This window comes from Gavia stellata, chromosome 6 (assembly GCF_030936135.1).
Source record: "Gavia stellata isolate bGavSte3 chromosome 6, bGavSte3.hap2, whole genome shotgun sequence".
NCBI lineage: Eukaryota > Metazoa > Chordata > Aves > Gaviiformes > Gaviidae > Gavia > Gavia stellata.
In genome coordinates, this window is record NC_082599.1 from 16,768,363 (window position 1) to 16,794,132 (window position 25,770).

General features: G+C 36.5%; 1 protein-coding gene across 5 annotated transcripts in view; it reads right to left on the reverse strand.

Annotated features, from left to right (window-relative positions):
* Positions 1-2,374: 2,374 nt before the first annotated feature.
* The window catches only part of ZEB1 (zinc finger E-box binding homeobox 1), a 122,686-nt gene continuing 99,290 nt past the window's right edge, over positions 2,375-25,770 (reverse strand). The window contains exons 3-10 of one of the 5 annotated variants that reach the window (XM_059818560.1): positions 22,184-22,246; positions 20,362-20,523; positions 17,101-17,303; positions 11,880-11,985; positions 10,320-10,394; positions 8,584-10,223; positions 6,837-7,017; positions 2,375-4,859 (exon numbers count right to left, since the gene is read on the reverse strand). In XM_059818560.1, coding sequence (XP_059674543.1) covers positions 4,303-4,859; positions 6,837-7,017; positions 8,584-10,223; positions 10,320-10,394; positions 11,880-11,985; positions 17,101-17,130 — 2,589 coding nt within the window. In that variant the 5' untranslated portion in view covers positions 17,131-17,303; positions 20,362-20,523; positions 22,184-22,246 and the 3' untranslated portion in view covers positions 2,375-4,302. Of the gene's footprint in view, positions 4,860-6,836; positions 7,018-8,583; positions 10,395-11,879; positions 11,986-17,100; positions 17,304-20,361; positions 20,524-22,183; positions 22,247-25,770 lie in introns of all 5 variants that reach the window. The other 4 variants (XM_059818559.1, XM_059818557.1, XM_059818556.1 and 1 more) reach the window with 4 other exon arrangements.

Genomic DNA, 25,770 nt, shown 5'->3' on the forward strand with positions numbered 1-25,770 from the left:
TATGATATTGCTGAGCATTGCTATATTACCAATTACATGTATGGCTAAGCTGCTCCAGATAACCAGCAAGTAGACAGTGACGTGGCTATGGAGAATACGAGAGAACGCCACTGGAATCACCACTGGGATGCCATACAAATACTACCAAAAGAGGAGAAAGCAGTTACTTCTCCAACATATTTTCTGTTATTATCTGTAGCATTAAGTCCCTCTTTCTGCTCCTGTTTGCTCGGGATCTCAGAAAGGTATTCCCCACCCCAGGGCATGAAACTTAATGTTTACTTCCTCTGAAACATTCTTTCTATAGTTATTCTGTAATATATTTTCGTATTCTCAAATTACCTGATAAAAGGCAGCACACCATTGTCACAAATTTGCAACTGTAGCTGTGATTTTGAAACATAGCAATTCATTATATTCTGGAGTCATAAAATGAGTCAGTAGCAGAACCAAAACCAGAATATCAGGCTCACGTCAGTGCTCTGTCCCATGCTGCATTCAAAGGACACTTTTCTTTTTGTCATTCTGGACTGGTGACTATCCACCATCCCGTTTGCTTAGCTAAGATGAGCATGAGGTGAGGATGAGGAAGAAGCAGGCACAGACAACAGCCTGAGCACACAGGCCAACTGATGCACTTTTCATCTTCTGACCAAAGAAGAGGTTACAGGACAGTGAAGTTTTATTAAAACTACATTCCATTTTTACTGCTCTTTTAAACTTTTATTTGTCTTTAAAGGACAGAATACCAAGCCGTTACACTTTTTTGCTTTCACTTTTTTTTTCACGTGGGAAACTTATTCTCCTTAAAACTGCTTTGCCGTTAACTTACAGAGAAGGTCCTCATGGCTGCAGCTGGACTGCTTCTGGTACCTTGGTGGATGGAGACAGCTGCCTGCGCTGTCCCTGCACTGCGGGCATCTCACTGATGGGGCTGGGGATAAAGCCTGCGTCTCCTAAGCACCTCTTTGTTCCAGCTGAGTTTATTCTGCTAAATGAAGATGCATCATAGTTTTTGTGTTTTTCAAATGGATAATAAATGATGTTATAAGGTCACAAACATCAGAGGCATCTCTGAGCTTAACAGATCCAAAATTCAATACACCAATCCATTTTGAAGATAAAAATGTTAATAACAGTTTCATAGTCTAAGTAATGAATATAAATTTTCTCCCCCAAACCAATGACATTTCCTGAATCAAAATTGCTTGGACTTTGCTCCCTGTCCAAGCACGGTTTTCTCCTGCTTCATTTAAGGTTCTGGAAATTGAAGTTACTGGCCTTTCACGTGCAGCTGTCACTTATGTGAGTAACAACCTTGGATTTATTCAAATTCTTTGCCCTATTACTAAAGATAGCAAAATATTATTTCCATCCCATTTTCAACAAATGTCTACAGTAATAAATCCAGTAAGACAAGTAAGATGTTCCTGGATAATGAAAAATGTGAAAAATAAAGTCGTTTCAAAGAGGTGCATTTCATTACCTAGAACAGAGCAGAGACAGTTTTACCTGCGAGAAATCCTGAACTACCTGATCAATTCTGTTATAGTAACAATTACAAGGCAACATTATCGATGCAATATAAATGGGTTTTTTTTTCAAAACAGCTTTCTCATGTTTACCTCAATGACATGATACCGAGTTAGGAGCTTACTCCACTTAAAAGTGCAACATTTGGTATACTGTACAGCAAAATATAGACAAAGTAAACCAACTAATATATGGGATAAATCTTTTATATATATCAATGTTGAGATAGTATGATTGAGAATTATTCAAAACTTAGATATGCGAACATAAAATAACTTATATGATGGTTGTGTAAAAACCCAAAAATTAACAACTGAAATCCCCTTTTAGGGATCGTTAAAGAACAGAACTTTGCTTAAAGAACAGTCTCTAAACTTTGCTTAAACTGCAAAATGTTGTAAACATGCATATGTCATACAACTTCCAAGCCTTCATACCTACATTACTGAAATTATATATATGCATAATGTTGGCGTCATATCTTTGGAAAGTTCAGCAGCAATATATACATCAACATTTGCAATAGCTTATTGCTAAATCAAGAAAACTGTTATAGACTTACTTCCTTTAAAAGCAGTCTTATTGAAAGAGAGGATTAAACTGTGTTGTAGATACAAAAAAAAAAATAAATCACAAAACCACATGGTTCATTTTGAAAACTCAGTTCTACTAACATTTGTAGACTCAATAAACTCATGTAGTGATCCCTTTGCCTGCACACAGTCAACCCTTTCTTTTACTGAGTATCAACACTGAAACAGGAACTGTGTCCGAATAACATCTCATAGAAATAAATTAAAACAATTTTCTAAATTACCAGAATAATGACAGTAAGTCAGACTTGTTGACGCATTTTATTGTGAGATGGGGAGTCTGGTAAAAAACTAGAAAATGACCATGATGTAACAAGGAACTTAAAAATGAAGTTTCAGATTTGTAACATACATACATGAATACAGGAACAAATTGGCACAAAAATGTTAAACATTGTTCCCAACACTGTTTATAAGATTATTCTAATTTGGCTTACTAAGGAAATGAGAGTTTTATGGTTAGACTAATCTCTTAATAAAACTGCAGAGCATCATGCTATTAGTCACACAGTGAATTTCAAAATTTAAGAGCTTTATATTAAAAACTGGGTAAAGGTAAAATGAATTGATTGCAATTGTAAAATTAATACATTCCCATTTTAATTCTTCTGTTCTACAGTCCAAGGCAAGTATAAATGTTAACATAACACTGTTAAATCAAATCTCAATGCAAGATAACCGATTGCATCTCTACTTTAAATCTTATCAACTTTCCAAATTTTCATACTAAAATATATTATTGTATTAATACAAACTACAGTATTATACACTACACTGTGTAATAAATAAAGAAATATAAAAATAAGACACATAAATATAAAAGTTTTCTAAAACTAAAAAGGTACATATGTCAGTAAGAAGGGTATTAATACTGCCAGGTTTGAAGACATACAGTACAAAATGTTGCACAGATCTATAAACTAAAAGAAATAAAATAATACTGATAGGTAAAAATCAGCTAACATTGTTAATAAATGGGGTCCATAATAACTAACATTTGAAAATACTTATGAGCCAGATAACATGTCATGTATGTGTCTGAAATTAAAGTAAACCAATAAAGCAATAAAGCAGATTAGAAAATGTCCCTTGTAACTATTGTAGAGAAATTCTGCAAGTCAGGTATTAACCAAAAATACCACCAAATAATTAAATAATGAAATATACCAGTGTTCTTACTTCTCTGATGGCTGAGTGTTTTTTTCCCCATGATTAGTTTAGAAGTTTGATACAAATCAACAAATGCTAGTTATTGTAGGCCACACATTGGATAAAGGCTGCTCAGAGCCTTTATAATACTGATAAATGGCACTTACAGCACACAGGTCTTGCATAAGGCCAAAGGAGATACAAAGCTTCATATCATATCCTTCATATTGTTACTACATACTCAAAACACAATTACAAACACTGATTTTGACGACTTTGCTGTCCTTACCAGTATTAACACTGTTAGTCCCTGCAATCAGAACTCAACGACAATCTTTTCAACTACATTTTTAATCACATGTGTAAGAAACTTCAGTTCTTCTATCATCTGCTTTCTTAAGGCTAACAATACACTTTAAATGATAATATGCTCTACTACAACATCTAATGTCATAAACCGCCACCTTCTAGGTTGAATTTACAAAGGTAGCCAAGCACTGGTTGCAACTGCATTACAGGTTTCTGCAAAAGGGAATTTTGTAGTGCAGAAGTTCTCACATTTTAAAACATAAGAAAATACTGAAGTGGATTTAGGAAATGTTTTACCATAAAAAAAAAAAATCATATAAATCTCTCCCAATTGTACAGCTTAAAAATTAATCAACTTAAGAATGAAAATTAATACTGATAAACAAACAATGCCAGATGCTTGTCTAATAAATCAGGTTTCCTACAACCTGTTAGATCTTTGCTTCCAGAGTCACTGTATTTTTCTAATCTGCTTCATGTTATAAACTTGTTCCTAACTTTGAAAACTGTGTGAAAAATTACTAAGTTTGAGGTTCAGGCACACCTGGATTTCTTTTTTTTTTCTTTTTCTTTTTTTTATATATATATTTTTTTACACAGTAGTGAACAGAAATCACAGTATGCAGGCTACTGCGTTTCCATGAAAAGCATGTATAATATAGAACGAACTTCATTACCAATTTTTTTTTTCCTTATAGAAAAAACTATCATTTAAGCTTTATTTGTTTTTTTCTTCCGACACCTGCCCATTATTCTGTATAACTTCTGGTTCTGCATTGCTTGCTTGATTTACAGCTTCATCATTCTTGTTACCTTCAGTTTTCCCTTCTTCCTCTTCTTCTTCTTCTTCTACTTCTTCTTCATCCTCTACATCTTGTAGCTTTCTACATTCTTTTTCTTCCTGAAGTCCTTCTACCTCTTTTTCTTCCTCCTCCTCTTCCTCTTTTTCACTGTCTTCCTCTTCTTCCCTGGTTAGACTCTCTCTCTCATCCGAGTCGATCTGTGATGGAGATGCCCTGGCACCAGCATGCTCGTTATTGAGGACCTCCTGGCCTGTCTCCTCCTGTTCCGTGCTGTCACGCTCTTCTGCCTCTCTTTTGCAATAGGAGTAGCGATGATTCATGTGTTGAGAGTAAGACCCCGAGTGTGAAAACCGCTTTCCACATTTGTCACATTGGTAGGGTTTTTCCCCAGAATGCAGTCGCATGTGTTCGATCAAATGGTGTTTGTGTTTAAATGCTTTTTTACAGATTCCACACTCATGAGGTCTTTTACCTACAAAACAAAGCACAAACAATTGGACATCTTGTAGCTGAAGTTTTAAAAATGTATACTGTTGTTTTCATTGTAAAATGCTGTTGGTGAACGTATCACCAACAATTAATGATTTTATTTAACAAGATGTTCTCCCCTTTGCGTTCTCAGCCTGGGTTTCTCACCTGAGCCCAAAGGACAGGGGTGCAAGGGTATATTGTCAGAATTACAAGGGTAATTTGTAAGTTTTTTAGGAAAACTGAACATAGAAGGATAAACAGATTCTCAGATGTAACTTTTAGCACAAAAAAAGTGTGAATATATGTAAATGAGAAAAGGAAACATTTTTCTTGCAGTAAACATTATTTCGACACAAAACCATTTTAACTTTTCTATATTGATGGAAATTTTAAATCAGCTAAGCTTTTATGTTGTTTTTTGTATACCAAGTCCTTCTTCCATGTTATAGGTAAAAGGAAAATCATTCTAAAATCTAGGTTGGTAGAGGTAAGTGCCTTATGTACAAAACTTGATGACTACACATATATTAACTACAAAAATCTGCTTTGTTTCACTTAGTTCTCTTTCTGCTGTTTTCCAGCTTTCTACTTTGTTGCCTTGTTTTTAGAGTCTCTTATAAACATAGCACAAGCCTAGTAATGTTATTTTGATTTCAACACTCAAAGTTGTTACACAAAACAACTTCGCACCGTCTTAGCCCAGACATAAAAGATACAGACAGTAAGACAGCAGTTTTTTGGTCATGCCATACAGATGATCAATGCCTCCATGTCAACTTATGCCAAACAAGCAGCGAGATGGGTGTTGGTCTCTTTTCCCAAGTAACAAGTGATAGGATGACAGAAAACAGCCTCAAATTGTGCCAGGGGAGGTTTAGACTGGATATTAGGAAAAATTTCTTCACTGAAAGGGTTGTCAGGCACTGGAACAGGCTGCCCAGGGAGGTGGTGGAGTCACCATCCCTGAAGGCATTTAAGAGACGTGTGGGTGAGGCGCTTAGGGACATGGTTTAGTGGTGGACTTGGCAGTGTTAGGTTAACGGTTGGACTTGATGATCTTAAGGGTCTTTTCCAACCTAAATGATTCTGTGATTCTATGACTCTGAACACAGCACTTAATTTAAAAGTAGAATGGAAAGAACAATTGTGTTATGAAAAGGAGGAGTTAAAAGAGTCTCAGGAGAGGGAAGGTACGAAAATAGATAGTCTTAATGAATACAACTTGAGGAAACTGATCAAGTGGTAAAGACAAAAGGGATTTTTTTTATATTTTTAATTCAATATGTGAGATGAAATTAAAACAGTAATATGCAGAAATATAATATAGGCACCTAACGAACAAAAAAAAAGATTTTTTTCTAAGACATCACAGAAGAAATAAGAGACCAACAGTTATTATAAAAAAAGACTAAAGGTACCAGAACTGGAGCAAAAGGAAACAACTATGAGAAATTAAAAATAAAAATCGAAGCCAAAAGGGTGTTCTTTTGGGGTTAGATTCCATGTCTAATGAATGGCTGTTAATGTCAGAACATTACAAATGTGGCTCAATTTGAAAATCCTTCATGCTAGATAGATAGACTGCCTTTCATGTGAAGTATCATACACATATGCCATCCTTTTTTCTTAATTTATAATTTTAATTTTTAATTTCTCTTAATTTATAAGTAGGCAAGGTAAATCAGAAGCAATACATCCTTGATTACAGGTTGTGGCTCGCAGATGATTGTCCATGAGCCAGACAGAAGAAACTCCCCCTTTTTCTATTGAGGGTTGAGGTCTTACAAATTTAAAGAAACATAGAATTGCAGTTCTGTCAAACAAATTTACAAAACATAGGTTTCTAAAAAGAGCTGAGCACAGATGATAAGGACTATTACACTTCCCTACACTTTCCAAGAACTGGATTCCATTTGAGATTATAAGTTACATGCTACCAATGAAATAATGATCTGAAACTGCTTTTCCTAGTACATACCTGTGTGTTCATACTTATGTCTCAATAACGAGCTGCTCTTCTGGAATATTTTGTCACATAAATCACATGCATACATCCCATTTTCTGTCTTTCTCATCTTTTTCTTTGGGGGTGTTGAATCAGAATCATTTTGATCTTCTACATTCGATACTCCTTCTGAGCTAGTGTCTTGCCTTTCATCCTTAAGGAAAATTACAAAAAAGGTTGAGTTCAATAAAAAAAAATGCACTGATGCAGCACACAATTTATAAAATGTAAGCTGAAGCTGCACTGTTATTTTCATTCAATTCTGTAAACAGCCAAACAAAATTGTTTAGACTTACATAGTCAAAAAAATCTTTCGCTGCATCACTCTGCTTTGCAGCCCCTGCCACCACACAGATGCAGAATTCTCACTGGGACTGACTTTAATCACATCCAAATTTGACTGTTGGCCAGGTCTAAGCTACACTGACATATCATGTTTTAGGGCCCGTAAAATAAATGCGATGTTAGGAAGGAAAAGAAGATTACAGACCTACAAAGTACCTCCGTAAGTTGGAAGAGCAAATTCGATCTCTAACTGCATTTTTCAATTAATGTTTGTCACCCGTGTTTTGCTACCTCACAGATTTTACGGAAGTTAAGACTGTATTTTTTGATGAAGTTTTCACAAAAAACTATAAGTTATCATTTGAATTTGCATATTTGACTACCCTCTTCCTCATAAAACTATCACAAACACTCCTTAATCCAAAATTTGGGGGATTTCAAATGTTTTATTAATAAAAAGGTTTTGAAAACCTTTTTGTGGTCTACTTCTAAGCATTTCAAGCCCTGAAGCTCACCTGTAAGAAGCACAATATTTTCTACTGATATCAGCAGTATCACTACACACGGAGTTACTTTTGTCATGTATTATCAAATCTGAATATAAAAATGTACATGTTAGCTATGTCAAATGTCATCTGTTTCATGAACTCTAACATATAAGCAACCCTGTAACGCTTTAAGGCTCCTCAGTCTCTGGCTATACAGAAGCCTGCATAAAATTCTGAACAGCCAATTTCTACGGTTTAATTAGAAATGCTCAGCCATTATGTGAGCAACTTGCCTGTTCTGCTCTGTCCCTACCTCAACATGCACAGGTATTTCTCAGCAGGACTGACTCCGACTAGATCACATCTGGATGTACCCAGGGAGGAATAAGGCAGGATACAGGAATGGCAGATGAAGAGAAATACCTGCCCAACTTTCAATTGAGAATACATCTGAATTTTGTTTAAAGTGCCGTAATGGTGTAGGATGAATACAGCTACTCCGCAAGCCAAGAAAGCAGAGCAGCGTGAGGGGAGTAGCCACAAGTTCCAAATAGTTTGTTTTTTGGATGTGGGGAAAGAGGAGATATGGAGCCAGCAAGAAACACAAACCAGGGCCTTATTTTGCTTTTTGATCAGGAGAATTAAACTGTCTTTAAAATAGTGAGCACTAATGTCCTAGAAGACACTTCTGAATGACCGAACATAGTGAATAACTGACTTAATCCATGCACAGGACTACATAGTTTCTGTCAGTCTGGTCTCAAGCTAGCTAGCTTTGCAGAGGACTTAACAGTAACCTCTATTACTCATTAACAATCAAGCTGAATAAACCTGATAGCTTATATTTGCATTTTATTTAATTTATCTTGACAGCTTTCTGTTAGTTCAGCATGGATACAGAATAAGCACGTCATACACAACACACAGGAATACAGGGACCGAAGTACCTGATTTCCATTGGCTTGGGTCTGTTTTGGTGGTGTTTCTTGAACTGCAGGACTAACTGTAGTAGAGTAGGTATAAGCCACCTGTGGAATCAAAATGGTTTGCTTATTGGCAGCGAGAGCTCTCAAGCATGGAACACTGTTCTGGTCAGCAATGGCAACAATTGTAGGTAACTGGGCAGTGACTGTAGGTATAGCAATATTTATGGGATTGGCACTTGGTGGGATTACATTTACAATAGGATCAGAGTCTGTAACACTGTTGTCCTTTTGTGGTTCTTTTTTTGCACAAGTTAAGTTCAAAGGTTCTTCTTGGACAGAATAAACACTGTTCTGGTAAACACTAGTTATGGTAGATCGTTCCAATAGTTCTCCATGTTGCTTTGGTAGCGAAAGGTCAAGAGGTTCAATTTGTGGCTCTTCTTGTACACCCTCTGCTGTGTACGTATAACCCTGTGAATTTCTTGATGAAGAAAGGTTTAGTGGCGATGGAGATGGTGTGCTACTGCGCGAACCATTCAGAGCTGATCCCCCTGGTAAAGTCTGAGATTTTGTTGTATTGACAGGATTTTGTGAATTATTTGTGCTGTTCTGGGGTTCGCTCTCATTTGTAGTTGCTGCTTGATCATCATTATCTGTGGGACTGCTTAATTTAACTTGTTCAGGAGAAGATGGTCCAGAAGACTGCACAGAAATTTGTCCAGCTTGCATTTTTTCAAACCACTTTTTTACCACATCCAGTGGTAGGTTTACTGAATCAGCTATTTTTGAGAGCTCTTCTGCGCTTGGTTGTGCATTTAATGCATAATATGCTTTTAGGAGCGATAAAAGGTTCTTTAAAGGTGGCTGACCAGGAGATAAGTTATTCTCCCCAGCTTCTGATGGGACAGGGGAGTCTGGCTTCTCAGCTTCTGTTCCACTAGGCTGAGGAAGCTGAGGAGGATTTTTCGTTTCATAGTGCTTTAATTCTTGAAGTGCATTAAGATCTCCTGGACAGTCATCGCAAAGAAGACAAGTGCTATCATTGGTCTCTCCTTCAAAGTTCTTATCTTTCTCAGACTTCACAGTAAGATCTTCCGGTAATTTTTCATTTTTGCAACTATTTGTAGGAACAGAGTTTTCTTTTTTTAGATTTTGTGGAACAACCTGAAGTTGACTTGGTTGCTCCAAGCTGTAGTTGATGATAATTTTGGTTGTCCCATCTTGGTCAACCAAAGGAAGACTGATAGCTGAAATGAGGGAATGGCCAGCTTGTTGTATAGATGCATTGCTGATTGTTTCTTGTTCTTTGGATGCAAGATTAGCATGATTGTTTTCCAATACTTGCCTTATTACATTACCATCCACTGCCACTTTAAGTACATTTTGAATGTCACTTAAGTTGATGCTTATGGGAGACACCAGACCTACTGTTGGTAGAACAACAGCTTGCACCACACCCTGAGGAGAACTGGTTGCCTGCAATGGGCTACCACCACTAAAAACCCCATTCTGCAAAGGGGTTGAACAATTAATTCCTGAAGCAACCACTATGGGCTTGAACTCATAATCCACAGGTTCAGTTTTAATTTGGTTAACAGGAAGTTGCTCTTGCAAGGGTTTATTTTCTATCTTTTGTCGTATCTGTGGTCTTGCTGGGCTACCTGGTGATGCAGAAAGGGAAGGGGAGGAGCACTGAGACGTCTTGAGCCCTGACCGGGCTCGACCATTCACGGGCATCAAACCAATACACTTCTTACTGCTTATGTGTGAACTGTATGAACCAGAATGGGAAAAACGTTTCTTGCAGTTTGGGCACTCATATGGCTTCTCTCCTAAAGATTAAAAAAAAGAGGAAAAAACCGTTTACTAGGTTACAGCATAACTTCATCAAGCAATAGTAACTATCAAAGCATACATCAAAGACTCTCAAAGAGTCCTAGGGGAAAAAAAAAAAAATCTTATACAGTGAATTGAGCAGCAAGAGTAATTATGTCATAGCTCTGATCCTAGGGTCCTTCAATAAGTTTGTGATCCACTAGTAGATACAGGATGGAGCCCACACGACCATGATACGTTCCAGTATTTCCCAGTAATTGTCTACATATCACATAGACGAGTCTATATGATACTTCCAGATTTCCTTAAACTCCATTCAAGCAGTATCACTACTAACTTCATAAGCTGCATAAACCACTTCAGAATGGAAAAAAATCAGAATACGATTAACCAAAGAAAAAATACAAATGCCATAAATGCAAGTCAAAATTATATAAGGAGCTATGCACGTTTTATTGCGGCAAACTCAAATACAATATATCTCTATCTTCCTACAATACTCATCAGCTGAATAAAAACAGGCGAAGTTTTAAGTAAAAGGAAACGAGACACATGCAGACGACAGGTGTATGTTTGCCTTCAGAGATGAACATCAGGTTAAATTGCCAGGAAGATGCACACAACTATGCAATTGTTACACCCATAGCCGGAGCTGGCTTTTCAGGGGATCTGTGCTACAGAGGAAAAGGAAAGAGCCAAAATAGCTGGCTTGCTTCAGATTGAAAAGTGTGTTGACTGAGGCTTTCTCACTCACAGGCACAGTGCTACTACCCCCTGGAAATGAAATTATATTTGCTGAGGGACGACTTCTAAGTGACATGCTCTTAATTGCTGTTATCATGGCTGAACAACTGGTAAGAAAGGAAAAGATGGCCTAAACCCTTGTTTTCAGACTTTCTGTCAATGGGTAAATTTGAGTTAAAGAGAGAAATTGAGACTCTATTTTGAGTGACAACATTTTACTTATTATTATATAGTACAAAATCAGAACTTTTCTTATAAATTGAAACTTTTGTGACAGTACATCGCAATTCCAGACCTGTGTCCTGAGACTACTTTAATATTTTAATATGGTATTTTAATAAAATCACAGCCAGAGACAGTAGGAAGCATAGTTGTTATGTCCCAATTATTATAAATGAAAATTTTCTAGCAAGGCTCCTAACATGTTGAGTGGTCTGCAAACACTGAGAATAAGTCAGACAACTGAAAAAGGACTGAAGGATGCCCCATTTCTTCTGCCACAAGTGAAGTTTTCCTTAACTGTCAGAACTTAAGCTGTATCTGTAAAGCCTCTTGAGCTATTCTACATATTTCCCACACACAGCTCAAGGCTGCAGGCAGTGCTTACCAAGCCCCAGAGGAAAAAAAAGGAAAACACTAGTATTTTAAACCTAGACTTACAAGACTGATACCACATCAAAGTTATAAAGAGTAGAAATGGCAACATTAGTACATAATTCAATGCTTGGTTTATTTACCACTGTGAATTCGTAGGTGTTCCTTTAGGTGATGTTTATATTTAAAAGCTTTTCCACATTCAGTGCACTTGAATTTTCGATTACCACTGGACTGCGTCACATGTCTCTGTAAGAAAGAATTTGCAATTATTGCATAGGACGGTGTGTTGGAAAAACAGCTTGTATTTTCATATTGTAACAGAAAATGCAATACAAAACTGAAAATAATCAATCATAATTTTAAGAGACTGAAGGTGGTATGCGTTATGCATGAAAAAGAAACAAGTTAGAAGTCAGGTTAAAACTGAGCCATGTGTATCTTCTGAACAAAGCTGGTAGAGTAAAAAGGAAAAAAAACCAAACCCAAAATATATTTGCCCCTTCTCCTAACTTCAGATGAAGCTTGCACTGACATGTTATGTGAGTAAGAAGTTCCAGGATGCATGCTAATTCTAATTGTGAAAGAAAAAAAACCAAGAAAAACCCCAAGCCCACCACCCACAGAATATGTCACACAGGACAGAGAAACATTAAAGCATATAAAAGCCTGTTTAAAGTTTAATCAGTTGACTTGATTTTTCCATTTACATGCTTCCAGCGCTTACTGTTGGCCTTGGATTCCTCTATGTAATGCTGCCACAGGATTGCTCAAGAGAAGATGGCTCATTGACAACAAAGACACTCTCAGTCACAATTAACTCTCAAAATAAATGCAAAAAACTAAATTAAAATAAATAACAATAGAGAGGGATTTCCCAAGTACACAACATCAAACCTCTTCACTATTTGCATTGAAGCTCTGTGGTTATTTTAATTGTATTTTGCCTTGTAGGAGCATTTATTGTTAAGCTAAAGTTATTTTAAATTTAGCTTTATTGTTACACTAGTTAAAAAAAAGCAAAAGCTAAGAAAGATGTGTAAATACATGTAGTATATACATATATGCAAGATATATCATTTTAGTACAAACTGTATAAATCTATGAATGTGTATTTTCAAAGACAAAAATTACATACATTTCAGAAGTTGGAGCAGCTTGATTACCAACATGAAATGGAGGAATTAGAAATTTTTCTGTTCAAACAAATTGCTTATTTAAAAAAGCAGAGCTCGTTTTTAAGTAGAGCTCACTTTGCAAAAAGATACTCTACCACCATTTGGATGCAGGTGCAGATTTTTGGTAACCGGGGCAAGTATTTTCATAAACTGATTGATCAAGCCATTCATGGGCTCTGGGGAAACAGCCTGCCTACGGGCAGCTACCACGAATCACCTGAGGTGCATTAACTTTCTCTGGTGTGAAACTGTGGCGGGGAGCTCCTACACCTGATTCTGGTCTACCGGGGCTGGCAGTGCTGGGAGCAGATGCTCACCGAGTGCTGAGGCTACTCCCCGAGTGCAGACACAGCAACTGGGGGCTGAGAGCTGCACTGGAGAAGGGGGGATGAATAAAAAGGCAGGATGATGTTCCTGTTCTGATTTATGCCTTTAGATGTGAAGAACCCGCAGCCATGCAGTTAGCTGGATGAAAGTCTGAGCATCCTGTCTGCTATGAGATACGCTGTCCAAATTATCAGCCCTCCCTGTTCTACACCGTGTCCTCCTTCGTACGTTACAGATGCTAACAGGAGACAAATTGAAACAAGATAATCTAAATCGCTTCCAAGTACTCTAATTCGACAGCTCCCTTGGGATAAGCATTTGGTTAAGCTGCAGTCTTCGCCTCTCAGCAGAGAGGCTGCTCCCACCCTCCTCCAAGTGGGCTCCTCGCCTCCTCCCAGGCTCTGCAGTGAGGTCTCCACTCTGACTTATCCTGATTAGCACTTGACCCTTATTCCCGGGTTTGTCAGCTGCCTTTTGCTAGTCCACACAGCTTTTCAGCTTTGTTTAACTAAGTCCCTTGAAGATGATGGTCTAGATGATTGTGCCTGACTTGCTGCATTTCACTTTAATGATCCAACTTCACTGAGTCTAGAGGACTGTGTCAGGATTTACTTAAGCCTGCAGAGAATCAGTTACTACTGTTTGACTTGAAATTATACAAGTTAAAGGATCTCAGCATATATATAGCTACTGCAGATGCTGGACTACATAAATACTCATGCTAAATATTAGTGCATGTATTCAATCTGTCAGAAATGTTCTGCTTCCGAGGCATAGAAGCCCACATTTCTCGTATCAAATTTTTAATGCATTTTCCTGGTCATAGCTATAAGCTGCCTTGAACTTTCTGCTAGGCAGTATTTCCATGTATTTTGCCTTACCTCCTCATATCTGTAATTCTTTATTCAGCCTTCTTGCCGTCTCTCCTATACTTTTTTTTGGTTTTTTTGTAAATCTGGGACATCCTCAGGGTTACTCTCCAGGATCTTCTTTAAAACTAGCTGAGAAATCATGACTCCTCTCTAAAGTACCATCTTTGACACTCTTTCACCTTCATTTTCCCAGATTCAAATGGTTTTCCCCCTTTCAGTACTGTAAAATCCACATTTTTTGTGCCTGTGATATATTTTTTAATGCACTGTACATAACTGCTGTTTTCTGCTCATTAAAGAATTAACCGCAGCATTCAAAGAACACTCCTCTGGATTCCTTTAAGGACTGAAAGAAGAAACATCAACATTAAGGTCTGTAACTAGCCACTACTACATCCCTGCATCAAATATTTACTGTGCTTAGGACTAACGTCCACTCTTTTCATACCAGAGAACTGAAACTAATTAATGGGAATCCTCAGAAGTTATTTGGAGAACAGGAATTACAGGTTCATCAGTGTTTTTTCATAGCCCGTTTGACCATGGTCTTCAAGAACTGCCATTTCTCAGCCGTGTCCATGGCAATATAAAATTCTAACAGGCTAGCTACGGGTGATTTGTAGATTGTTGAGAAGAAAAATAAAACAAATATACGCAGCACTTACTTATTCATACTTCAGCATCTTTTTTGGTGCTTCATATGTGAAAGCAGATGGCACATATGCCACATTGCCTCCTACCAACCATTATGCGGTGTAGGAGGCACCAAGGGAGCTGTGAGGGATGCTGAGGATGGGGAGGAGGGAGGGACGAAGGAGAAGGTGCAGGATGGCTCTCAGCTCTCTGCTCTCCGCTGGAGCAGAAGTAGCCACAGTATGGCATATATCCCCCTTCCTCAGAGAGAGGCACAGTGTACACATACCTCTTCCACTGCCTTCGCAAAATTATCTTTGCTCATTGCTTCCTTGTACAAAGCAATTACAAAATTGTCACATGCTGGACATTAACCAGCTAACAAAGTTCTCCAAATAACCTACTTCCAGGTGAAGTCTTTTAAGAATAAGACATTAAATTTTGAAGATGCAGCTGTTTAAGATCCACAACAAGGAGGTCTATGAAAAAAATTTAATTTTCCATTACACAAATGATGTAATCATTTACATGCACATGAAGCCAATTTTGAAGACATGACAACTTTGTGACGATAACATAAACAAGTACACATTTCAAATTTGCCAAATATCTAAGCTATTGTAGTTTTGACTCTGGCTATGTCTCTAGAGAAAAAACACACTTAAACAGGTGTAATATTGAGTTCTAGATACTTCAAAGCAACAACATTTATCAAATACAATTGTGCCTTCAAAAGTGTAAACCCATTAAAATATATCTGCTGGAACACAATTTAAGTTTCCCTTTGTAGCAATTCTTCTGAGATTGTTTACTTGCTTGGTATTGTTTCTCTGTGCATTCAAACTTCATGCAAATATGGAAAAGGCTTCTCGCCCTTTCAACTACTTTATTCTTCTGCTTTTAGGCTTCTAGCTGGAAAAACTGAAAATAAACATGGTAGCTCACAAAACAGCATTATACAAATGGCATTCATAGACTTTATAGTTAGAAATGTAAGGTGTATATAAAACAATATTAAAGTGGAAGTCAAGCTAATAAGAGAACAAGACAGAAATGAATAGTTCATGGTAAATATATTTGAAAAACCAAGAACTGGTGTGTCAGAATGCGCTGGTGAGGTTATTCCAAACCTTGTGAGACAGTAAAATTCCTGTAGCAGGATGGCCGATACTTCTTCTAACAATTTTTCCTATTTAATTTACCTGTGAATGCAAACACTCAGGTATAAAAATGTAAAATAAATTTTTAAGCCTGTTAAATTCTTGGACTTACTGATACTTTATAGAATGGAGTTTAATACGTAACGTGTAAAAAAGTGTCTCCCTTACTCTGTGTTACAGCCTTTCAGTTTAATGAAAGTTCTGTTGGTTTGGAGCTGCAAGAAATATTGAAGTACCTTTCCCTTTACATTCTTTTCACTATTCACTGTTTTGCATCTTTCTGTGATGTTTCTCTCCTGTTTTCTCTCTGGAGAGTATCAACCTTTTTAGTCTGTCCTCAGAAGGAAATGTATCCAAGCCTCTCTCTATAACCTAGTGGTGGAAAATCTGTATCTTTTTTCCTTGGATAATTCGTAACTGTTTCAGTAAGTTTCAGTTGGTTCCTGAGTCTCAGGGTGCTTCTGATAAGCTATGGAAGCATGTAATTGGGGATGGATGATATGAAATTGTGGGAATAAGAGAAGATAAAGAGAGAGAGTGGAACAGAATCTTAGGACCTTCTGTAGTGACAAGATGTCTAACTCATGGAAGGAATCATGCCCTCAGGTCAGCCATGAACCACAGAAAACAAGCTCAGAGTATCTTTAGCCTGTTTTATTACTTCACTTAGTACTGAAACATATTTTATGCACAAATTATTTGTATATTGCCTTATAGCACGGATTGTATTTAAAAACTGTATCTCACAGTTCAAGCAAATGAATCAACACAATGGTTTGCTTCTTCAAGACAAAAATCGGTACTGTAAATTTTGAATTAGCCAAACAGGATTTATGAAAGAAAAAAGTAGGTGTTTCATAAAGATTTGAGATTAAATTTGAGTCACAATTCTTATGTAATGTTAGACAATGAACAGGAAAAAACTAATTACCTATAAATGCAATAAAGCACTTCTGAAAACTAAAATTTAAACCCAACCATACTGCCTAGATAAATAAAAACACAGGAATTCAAATCTCATCCTTTGACAGCTACGGAAAAGGCAGCAAGTTTAATTGTGTGCTCCAGGATAGGGACTTCAGCATGTAGATAATCTGATATGAACAGCTTATTTGCTCTGTCCGTTTTTGCTCACATAGCAAATCACAGCATTGTTACAGAGGACAATAAATCCTTAATTCAAACACCACTTACTTGATCTCTTCCTGATTTGTGTGATGTCATGTGGCGGTCGAGCTGCGTTCTGTACGCGAATGTGTAACTGCACAAGGAGCAACTAAAGTTATCTTCATTTTTTTCATGGCGATATTTAATGTGTTCCTTCAGAGAGGTAAAACGCTTGTACCCTCGATCACAATATGGGCAAGTAAGCAGTTGGGAAAATGCATCGGGCGTTCCTACACAGGAGAGACAATACACCATATTTAAGTAAATGTAAGCTCCAAACTTATTAACGTCAACAAATATGCTTTACATTTACATATGACTGTAAGAAAACATGCACCTGCTAGAAGCTCCATCTGTTTTAGAAAAGGAGTAATGATATTTTTTTTGGTTTTCCACAGGTATTATGTTACTGACTACAGTATGGTACAGTTGCCCCAGTGTACACTGGAGAGGGTCAGCACAATATGATTACCCAAAACCACACCTCTCACAGCAAGTCTGATAAACTGAAGCACTAGACCTTCTACATGTGCATTTCTGATTAAAAAGTGGTCTAAAAATTGTGAAACATGGTTTAAGATCTAGTAACCTTTGTAGATTTGGTTAGCTCAATCACAGGCAATCCTGAAATCCTGTTTACAAATTAATTTAAGTCTATCACTGAAACATTTAATGGTGATCCTGTTTTTAGTTCCTAACGGATAAATAATATTTGCAAGCTTCAGAGAATAATTTTTTCTTTCTCTTTACCTAACACAAAATCATAAGTGAAAAGAGAACTGAAAAAAAAAAAGTAGAAACGTGGTTTATAATTCTTATACACAGATATGTACTTGTTAGCAGATTGAAGCTGAATATTAATTTCACAAGTCTATTTCTGAGAAGTCACCATTTATGAAGTTTAACTCCATCTCGTCTTACCAGCATATACTAATTCCTCATATATAGTAAATCATTCTATACTTGAAAAATTAATTTTTTTAAAGGATTGGAAAAAATCTTTCTTTATAGATTGATAAAAGTGTGTTTAAATAAATGTAGGGTTTGCTGTATTTTATCAAATTATCAGTTTATAAGGTGTGGTATCCTCCAATGACCATGCTATTCTTCCATGCTTCAAGAGACATGGGAAGCAAATTTTGCAAGGATGCACCTATTCACTGTGCTGAGTGAGAGCATGAGAGGAAGGTGGAGGGTCTTTACTGATTATCATTTTATGCTCTAAAGAATGAGAGGCAAATTTGTGTGCATTGTCATTTTAAGTTGCAGAACTAGAAGCATTATTAATACTCATAAAATTAACCAGTACTTTAGAAAGTACTTCTGAATAATTTATCTTCATGACCTCTTCCAGCAGTTATCACCATAGATTGATTATATGCTCTATAAAGTAGCAATTCGTTTTGTTTGTGCGGAATTTACTGACTTTATTTTTACTGAACATGCCATTGTTCTTCCAACAGTAGAAAAGCAAGAGTCAGACCAGTTTTCATTATTACTAAAACCCAACACCTTCTCTGTCATATAGGTCCTGTGACACTTGTTACGGTAACAGGCAAGGTAACACTCATACTGCAATGGTTTTTGTGTTGTTCTAGCCCCTTCTGCTTTTCCTGAATTAGCTGTGTTGTCCAAAAATGAACCCGTCCCCACATGTGTAGACACAATATGCTTCCCTTCAATTCTCTTTTTTCCATCTACAATTCAATTCACCTGACATAAAGAATAGTCCATTCCAGCACAAGTACAACTCCGTGGAAATATGAGAAGCACGTTGACTTAGATTCTGTTTCCATTGGAGCAAATGGCGAAATGACAATCATTTCCCAAAGCCACTAAAGACTCTAATTCTCTGTCAATTCTCTTGTCTAGTCCCCCAATTTGGTAGCGTGTATCTTTAGCAAACATCACTATATTTTTGGTATTTTCTGTTCCAAATGATTAAAACACTGAACATTATTGTTCAGCATCGTGATTTTCAGAATACATCCCTATGAACTTACTGGGCTAGGTCCAATTTAAATTATTAATATATATTTTTAATGATTACATGGAAATCATATTGCAAGGCTGTAAAACTAACTTGACAATCTGTGCCACTGGAACCACAGATTAAAATCTTAAAAATTACAATTTAATTAATTTAAGATGCTACTGTTGAGCATATATATTACTTGAACTTTGCAAAACTCGTGAAGTAAACCACAAAATTTTAGTAATTCAGGTCCTTATTTCTGTATATAAATAGGAATGTACACAGTTCAAATTTCTCAAATATTTTAATTGACTTATTTGTTGCTCAAAATCTCTAATAACATAAGATTTCTGGAAAAGCAGAACAAAATTGTTAGTATTGCCCCTTTCACTGTTCTCCCTTAGACTCCAGTACAATAATACAGCTACAATGACATTTTTTGTTCAATTATGTACATTTTTTTAAACGACAGGAACACAACAACTCCTAATCCTTTATGTAGGATGTTACTTTCTTTTGAAAAATCTTAAAATACTCCAATAAAGGAACGCAATCTGGTTGAAAGCTGAACACTTCAGAACGCAGCGCAGAACACAAAACCAATCTGAACAGGTTTTGCCTTCAAATATTTCATGATGAAGATGCCTTCAATATTTCATGAGGAAGAAATGAATAAAGTGTGACTTCTCATCTCACTCAGAAGAACATCTTAAACTTCGTTAGAGAAAAAAGACATCTACTTAAACATAACAACAGGTCATTCTTTTTTCACATAAACTTTTTCACATGAACAATGTTTCTTTTTTCTCCACTGCTGCCTTTTCAGAAAAAAAAAAAAAGCCCGTCGTAGACTGGCTACCTAATAAAAGAACTGCTATCTAATAGAACCTTTTGGGCGTTTTGTTTAGAAATATAAAAAGAAAAGAAACATGTTATAACTCCTCCTAAGTTATTCTTACATAAAACCACACTATCTTGCTTCACTCACATTGTATTTAATAAATGTTTGTTCTGTTTTCATACAATGCTACTGAATGGGTTTATTAAAGCTTGAATTTTTACTTCCAGTTACTGGAGGTTATAATTTAGGTACCCATACAACTGAACCCCAGTGCATGTCTTGTTTCACAAAATCAAGTAGTAATGTTTTTTGCATGACGATCCCATCGCCTTATAATTATTTAACTAAGAATTTTTTTTTCCCCCCAAAGTTACACATGTATGCATTGTTGTCTTCTAAATTACAACAGAACTTTTGGGTCAAGTAGTTAGTACAATTTATTTCGTGAGAACTGAACTGGTGGCATATGTACCATTTTCATCCTGACCGCTAGCTTCTGGCGTGCCTTGTCTCTGGTCCTCCTCAGGTGCTTCGGGGTAGATAACAGCTGTATCTTCTTGTTGAAGGAATTCTTCAACATTAGGGTCATGGTTTTGTTCATTTTCTGCATCAGAATCACATTCATCTTCTTTTACTAAGAGTGAAAAACAAGATACAAGACATGAAATGAAGAGTTTAAAAAGAACGTAAATGAGATTCAGTAATTCACATTGCCAAATCACCCTCTACCCAAGGATTTCAAACACTTTACAAATACTAGTATAGATCAAACCCTTTAAGATGTAGGAATATGCCAAGTTTTAAAACAGAGAACCATAATGACATTTAAAAATTTGACTAAAACCACAGTTTGCCTCTTCAACTCAGTGCGTTTTTACCATTTTAGATTTACCTGTTCCCCTCAACTTCCCTAAAAATCTTAAATGCAACATTATGATTTAGCCCTTGCAGTTTGAAGGCCAGCTTACCGTCTTGGCTCCTATGTTTGCAAAAGTAAATTTGTTGCCTTCAAGACATAATTTTTAATGTTATTTAAGACCTGCTCATTAGCGCAAGCCCAGAAGATACTTAAACTCTGAATAACAAGTTGGCCGGCTGAAATGCAGCAAACTTGACCTTCGAATGGCTTGTTCTCTGGTGTTGGAAATGGCTATCAAAAAGGTTTCAGTTCTAATTAACATCCTTCAACATTTTCCAGTTTAAAACTTAAGCGAACAATCAATGAACAACTGTATTTCAAAGTTAACAAATAATAAATTAAATATTTTACTTAATGTTTGTAAGATAAATATTTGCTACCAAGCATTTGCCTAAATACATTGTTCATAGAGTTTACTTTTACAATGGTGGAACATTCTGTGAGAGTTCTGCCTGCGGCACACTAAATCATGACAGATCTCCTCTGCTATTAATAACGTGAGGTATATTTTTAATAGGAAGAAGTTTTACAATTCACCTCTCAGTGTGAAGTGTCATACTTAATTTACAATTTGACACAATCTTTTTATGACATGAGGCAGTCTCTCACATATAGACCGTAATGCAATACATATAGTAGTTCTCCATACTTGTTTGGAGAGATCTGACTTTATAGAAACTAAAAAGAATGTGTGAATCTACATTTTTAAACATATCAATGTTTAGTTGTTGTTTTTTTTTTTTTTAAATAAGGCTTACCCTGATAATATCTAACTATTTAGTGTTAAGGGCATTAAAAAAAAAAAAGTATAAAAATCTCTTAAAAAGCTGGATGGGCTATATGTTAATTTTTTTGACAAGCAGAGAAATAAAAAAGTAACAAAGCATCTGTTTTTGTTTGGTTCTGAAACTGAAGTACACATTTTATTTTGCCTTCTGTATAATCGGTACAAGCAGAGGAGTTGATAATAAGATACAGTATTAGCTTAAGTTTATTTTGGTATATTCCTTATTAGTTTAAAACACTCTCTATCGACCTGTACTTGTATTCGATACAATTACATGTAAGATCAGCGCTCTTCCTTGTTTTGCTCTGAGGAGATGCAGTGCTGCAGCGGCGCTGAGGTCAGCCCCCGTGTGAGAGGGCTAATCTGTGTCACTGGTCAGCTACATCTCCGGACCCACGACATCCGAAAGGAGCCCAGACTATTCTTCCTCAGCTAAAACACGGTTTACAATTTAAGACCTCCAGCGTGGAAGAGCAAAGCAGTTTATAAAGAGAGGTGGGAGAATTTCAAAGATTTCAGAAGGGTACTCACCTAGCCAAAATTCAATAGCACTTTATGAATAAGGGACTCAGATTAACAAAGAAATACCTGTACATCCAACTTCATCTGTCTGAGCTTCAGGCCCCAGGATTTCCTTTGTTTCTTTTCCAGCTGAAAAAGTACATTTCACAAAAAGAAGAATGAATATTTAAACAAAACACAAAACAGCAAAAAAAGTGACACACACAACAACTTAGTGTATTTGAGTTATTTAAAATTCAAACTCAAAAAATTGAGCAATCTTCCATTTCTGTATTATTTAGAAGAACTGCATTTAAACACAATGTTCTTCCAAAAATATGGATTGCACATTATTTCAGCAGTGTGTAATCAGTTGAACCACATAGATATTCCATGGTTAAGGAAACAAAATCTTAAAAGGAAGCAATACTAAACACTAACCACTATTTGAAGAGAGGTAAAGACAGGGTCAGTGTGTTTCTCCAGCAAATACAGAGTCAGCTACTTAAATAACCCTATCTACAAATACAGCTGATACACTGGAATATTATTTCCGGAAACCAGAGTATCGTAAAACAAATATGTGTACATTATTTTCTCCAATTAGCAGGTTTTGGAAACGATTGATAATTTGCTGGTAATGTATGCAAACAGCTACCTCATGCATTCTCTTTCTTGTGAATCGTCTACAAACCACTTACAGGCTGCAACTGTTTAAACAAACAAGGATTTTAAACATGTGCTCCCCACTTCAGATCAACTGTGCACTACAAAAATGTTTCACGTTATCAATTCCAATATTCAGTACTAGTTTGCAAGCACTAGACGTCCGTGGGACTGACGCTGTGGAGCCTACCTGCCTCCGAAGCTCCACCAGCTCCTGCTGAGCTGCAGCATTCAAGGATGCAGCATGGAGGTTTTAACTCACTACAGGTCGTTGGTTCAAATCAATAAACAGCCCAAGCTGTTCCTGATTTACATCCGTTGGGTAGCCTGGACTGGGAAGTTCCTATTGGAAAGGCCACTGCTGCCATTTCTGTCAGTAGTTGGCTTTTGGCAGGAGTGCATAGGAAAACTATGTTGGTTGTTCTGCTCCTTTATCAGTAGTACGCTATGCTAATAATCTGAAATTAAAGCATTATTTCATAGTTTTATTATGGAAACCTTAGAAGCTTCACAGCTACACTGCAGAAAAAGACTCTTACATATTACAGGAGGTTAGACTACACAACTGCTATGATCTGAAATGGCAACTGTTATACTCTTATTTACCTTACTTCACTATACTTGAGTGCAGAGAAAAATCCTTTGGTTTGGCTAGTCAAAACCCTAGAACGTTCCAGCTTTTTAATTACAGGAGAAGCCAATTTCTCCTTTATATGGAAGATGATAAACTCTAGAAGAACTTTAAGTTCTCAGATAATACCAGCTTCCTCAAAGGAAAATGTTGTTCTGTCTACTTGGATAAAATCCCACAGACCCAAAATGTCTGCAGACAGTCACAAACAAGAAATATGCTTAAAAGGAAACTGTAACACCTAAATCTTACTTTAATTGTCATCTGAAAAAAACCCCCAAAAGAGTCCATATTTTATTGGTCAATACTGGATTGTGAACTAATTATATTTTTGGCTCATGATACCACAGACTTGGTTCAGAATTTTTAAGATGGATGACTGCATGCAATGCAAATTTAAATCCAAAATTTAATTTCTTAAGAACAATTATGATGCAAACCCACTATTTTTCTTTAAAAAGGGTTTGTGATTTGTCTCCATTATGAAATAGGCTCTGTGGAAAAGGGGGAATATCAGTAAGTTATTACTCCTGGAAATTTAAATTATAGTGTCTCTAGCAAATTCCACTGGCTTCAGTACAAATAAAAGCTATGCTTCCCAAGGGAATGTCAAGGAATTTATGGCATTATAGATTAATCTCAATGAAGCTAAAAACCCTCTCAATTCTAATAATCATAACCTCTGTTTGGTACCGTTTCTTCCCAATATCTAAACGTGGGGTATAAGACAGGGAGGAGCTCTTTTCCACAGGGGGTGATCTTCCTTAATGCTGTAGGAATAATTAATAATTTGAAAAATGTTAGGTAGGGCTCCATCTTTACAGCTATGTATGGTCCACATAGGAAGGCACCTTTGCAACTGTGCCCTCAGAAGCCCAATTAATACGCTACAAATACAGCTGCTGGGAAGCAATGTAAAGAGATGTGATGTTGGGGGAACAGATCTTAAGACACTGTTCCACCAAGTAGAAGTCACAGCTCTGAATTCCAGGAGAAATTGGAGCTACCTGCTGAATGACAGCTTAAATACAGGTCTCCACAAATGGCATCTAGGGCATGAATATCCATCTTGGCATTACGTCTGGACATACCAGATAATTGTAAAACATGTTCTTGGACTTCTGTATCTCATCATTGTTTATGAGCACCTGCTTAGAGATATGGTGGGACCTCCTAGGGTTAAATGCTAATGATTTTCAGATCACAGCCAACAGTGTGTACGAGCAGTGAACATGCATGACACAATCACTGTGTCACAGGCTGACTGTAAAGATCTCTGTGTGGGTAAGATAACTGATCAAATTTAAACCACTAGCAAATGGAAATTTTGGTTGTAGGCAGAAAGACAAACTTCACTGAAATTTCCACCACAGTCTTATCTTCAGAGAAGGGAATAAATTCTTAAGCCCATGAAAAGAGTTTCTAATTTAAATTCTTCAGAGCTAATTTTCTGATATGCATGTTGCAAGCACGATGTACAGCTTACAGTATGCGTGGTTGTTTGCTTCTGTGAGTAAAAACTTGATCAAAAAGATGCCATACATTTTTAGCCTACCTCCTAAATGAAATTAATACAAAATAGTGCAGCAGCTTTCCTCAGCAACCCACCCCACTGAAAGAACACAATCCATCTTACAGCACATAGGCTCAAGCTATAATTTTATGAGTTAAAGGAATTTTGAGTTCCAGGAAGAGTTTAAACATAAAACATAACTTCATTAATTTTTAAACGTTATTTCAAGGCCTGGACAATTTTTTAAAATTTTCAATTTTTCAAAGGTATCTTAGTTCCAGGTCTGAGATGTCTAGATTTGCTAAATATGTATAATACGCAATAATGCTTTTTAAGTGTATTAACATAATAAGTCAGTAAGTTTAACCTTTGTGGTTTTTTTTAAATTGTACTGTAGGTTTTACTTGAAACTAAAGCAAAAAAAAAATCGTATTACAGAATCATTGCACACATAAATGTTGGCACACTGCCAACAACTGGTGCAGGATACACGTGGTTCACTTTTTCAAACCCATATGACTGTTTCAGTTAAACCTCTTGAGATACACACCTTATATTTAAAACACCTGTTCCGAAGGTCTTTTAGAAATTCAGTTAGAATGACTGGAAACGGAAGGAAACTAATCTGATAAAGAAATGTTATGTGTGTTGTTTCTATTCTTGGGCATTCGTGAGCAGAATAAATAGGTAAAAAACTCATTCTGTCAAGTTCAGCTAAAACCAGGAACTTTCAGTACTACTTCACTGATGAAACACAACTTACTAAAACTGCTAGAGTGTATGTTTTCTAAAAATAATCACCAGTCCTGAAGATTAGTGCTGCACGGACACCTACCCCAGTACCTTTCCCTGTATGAGAGAGAT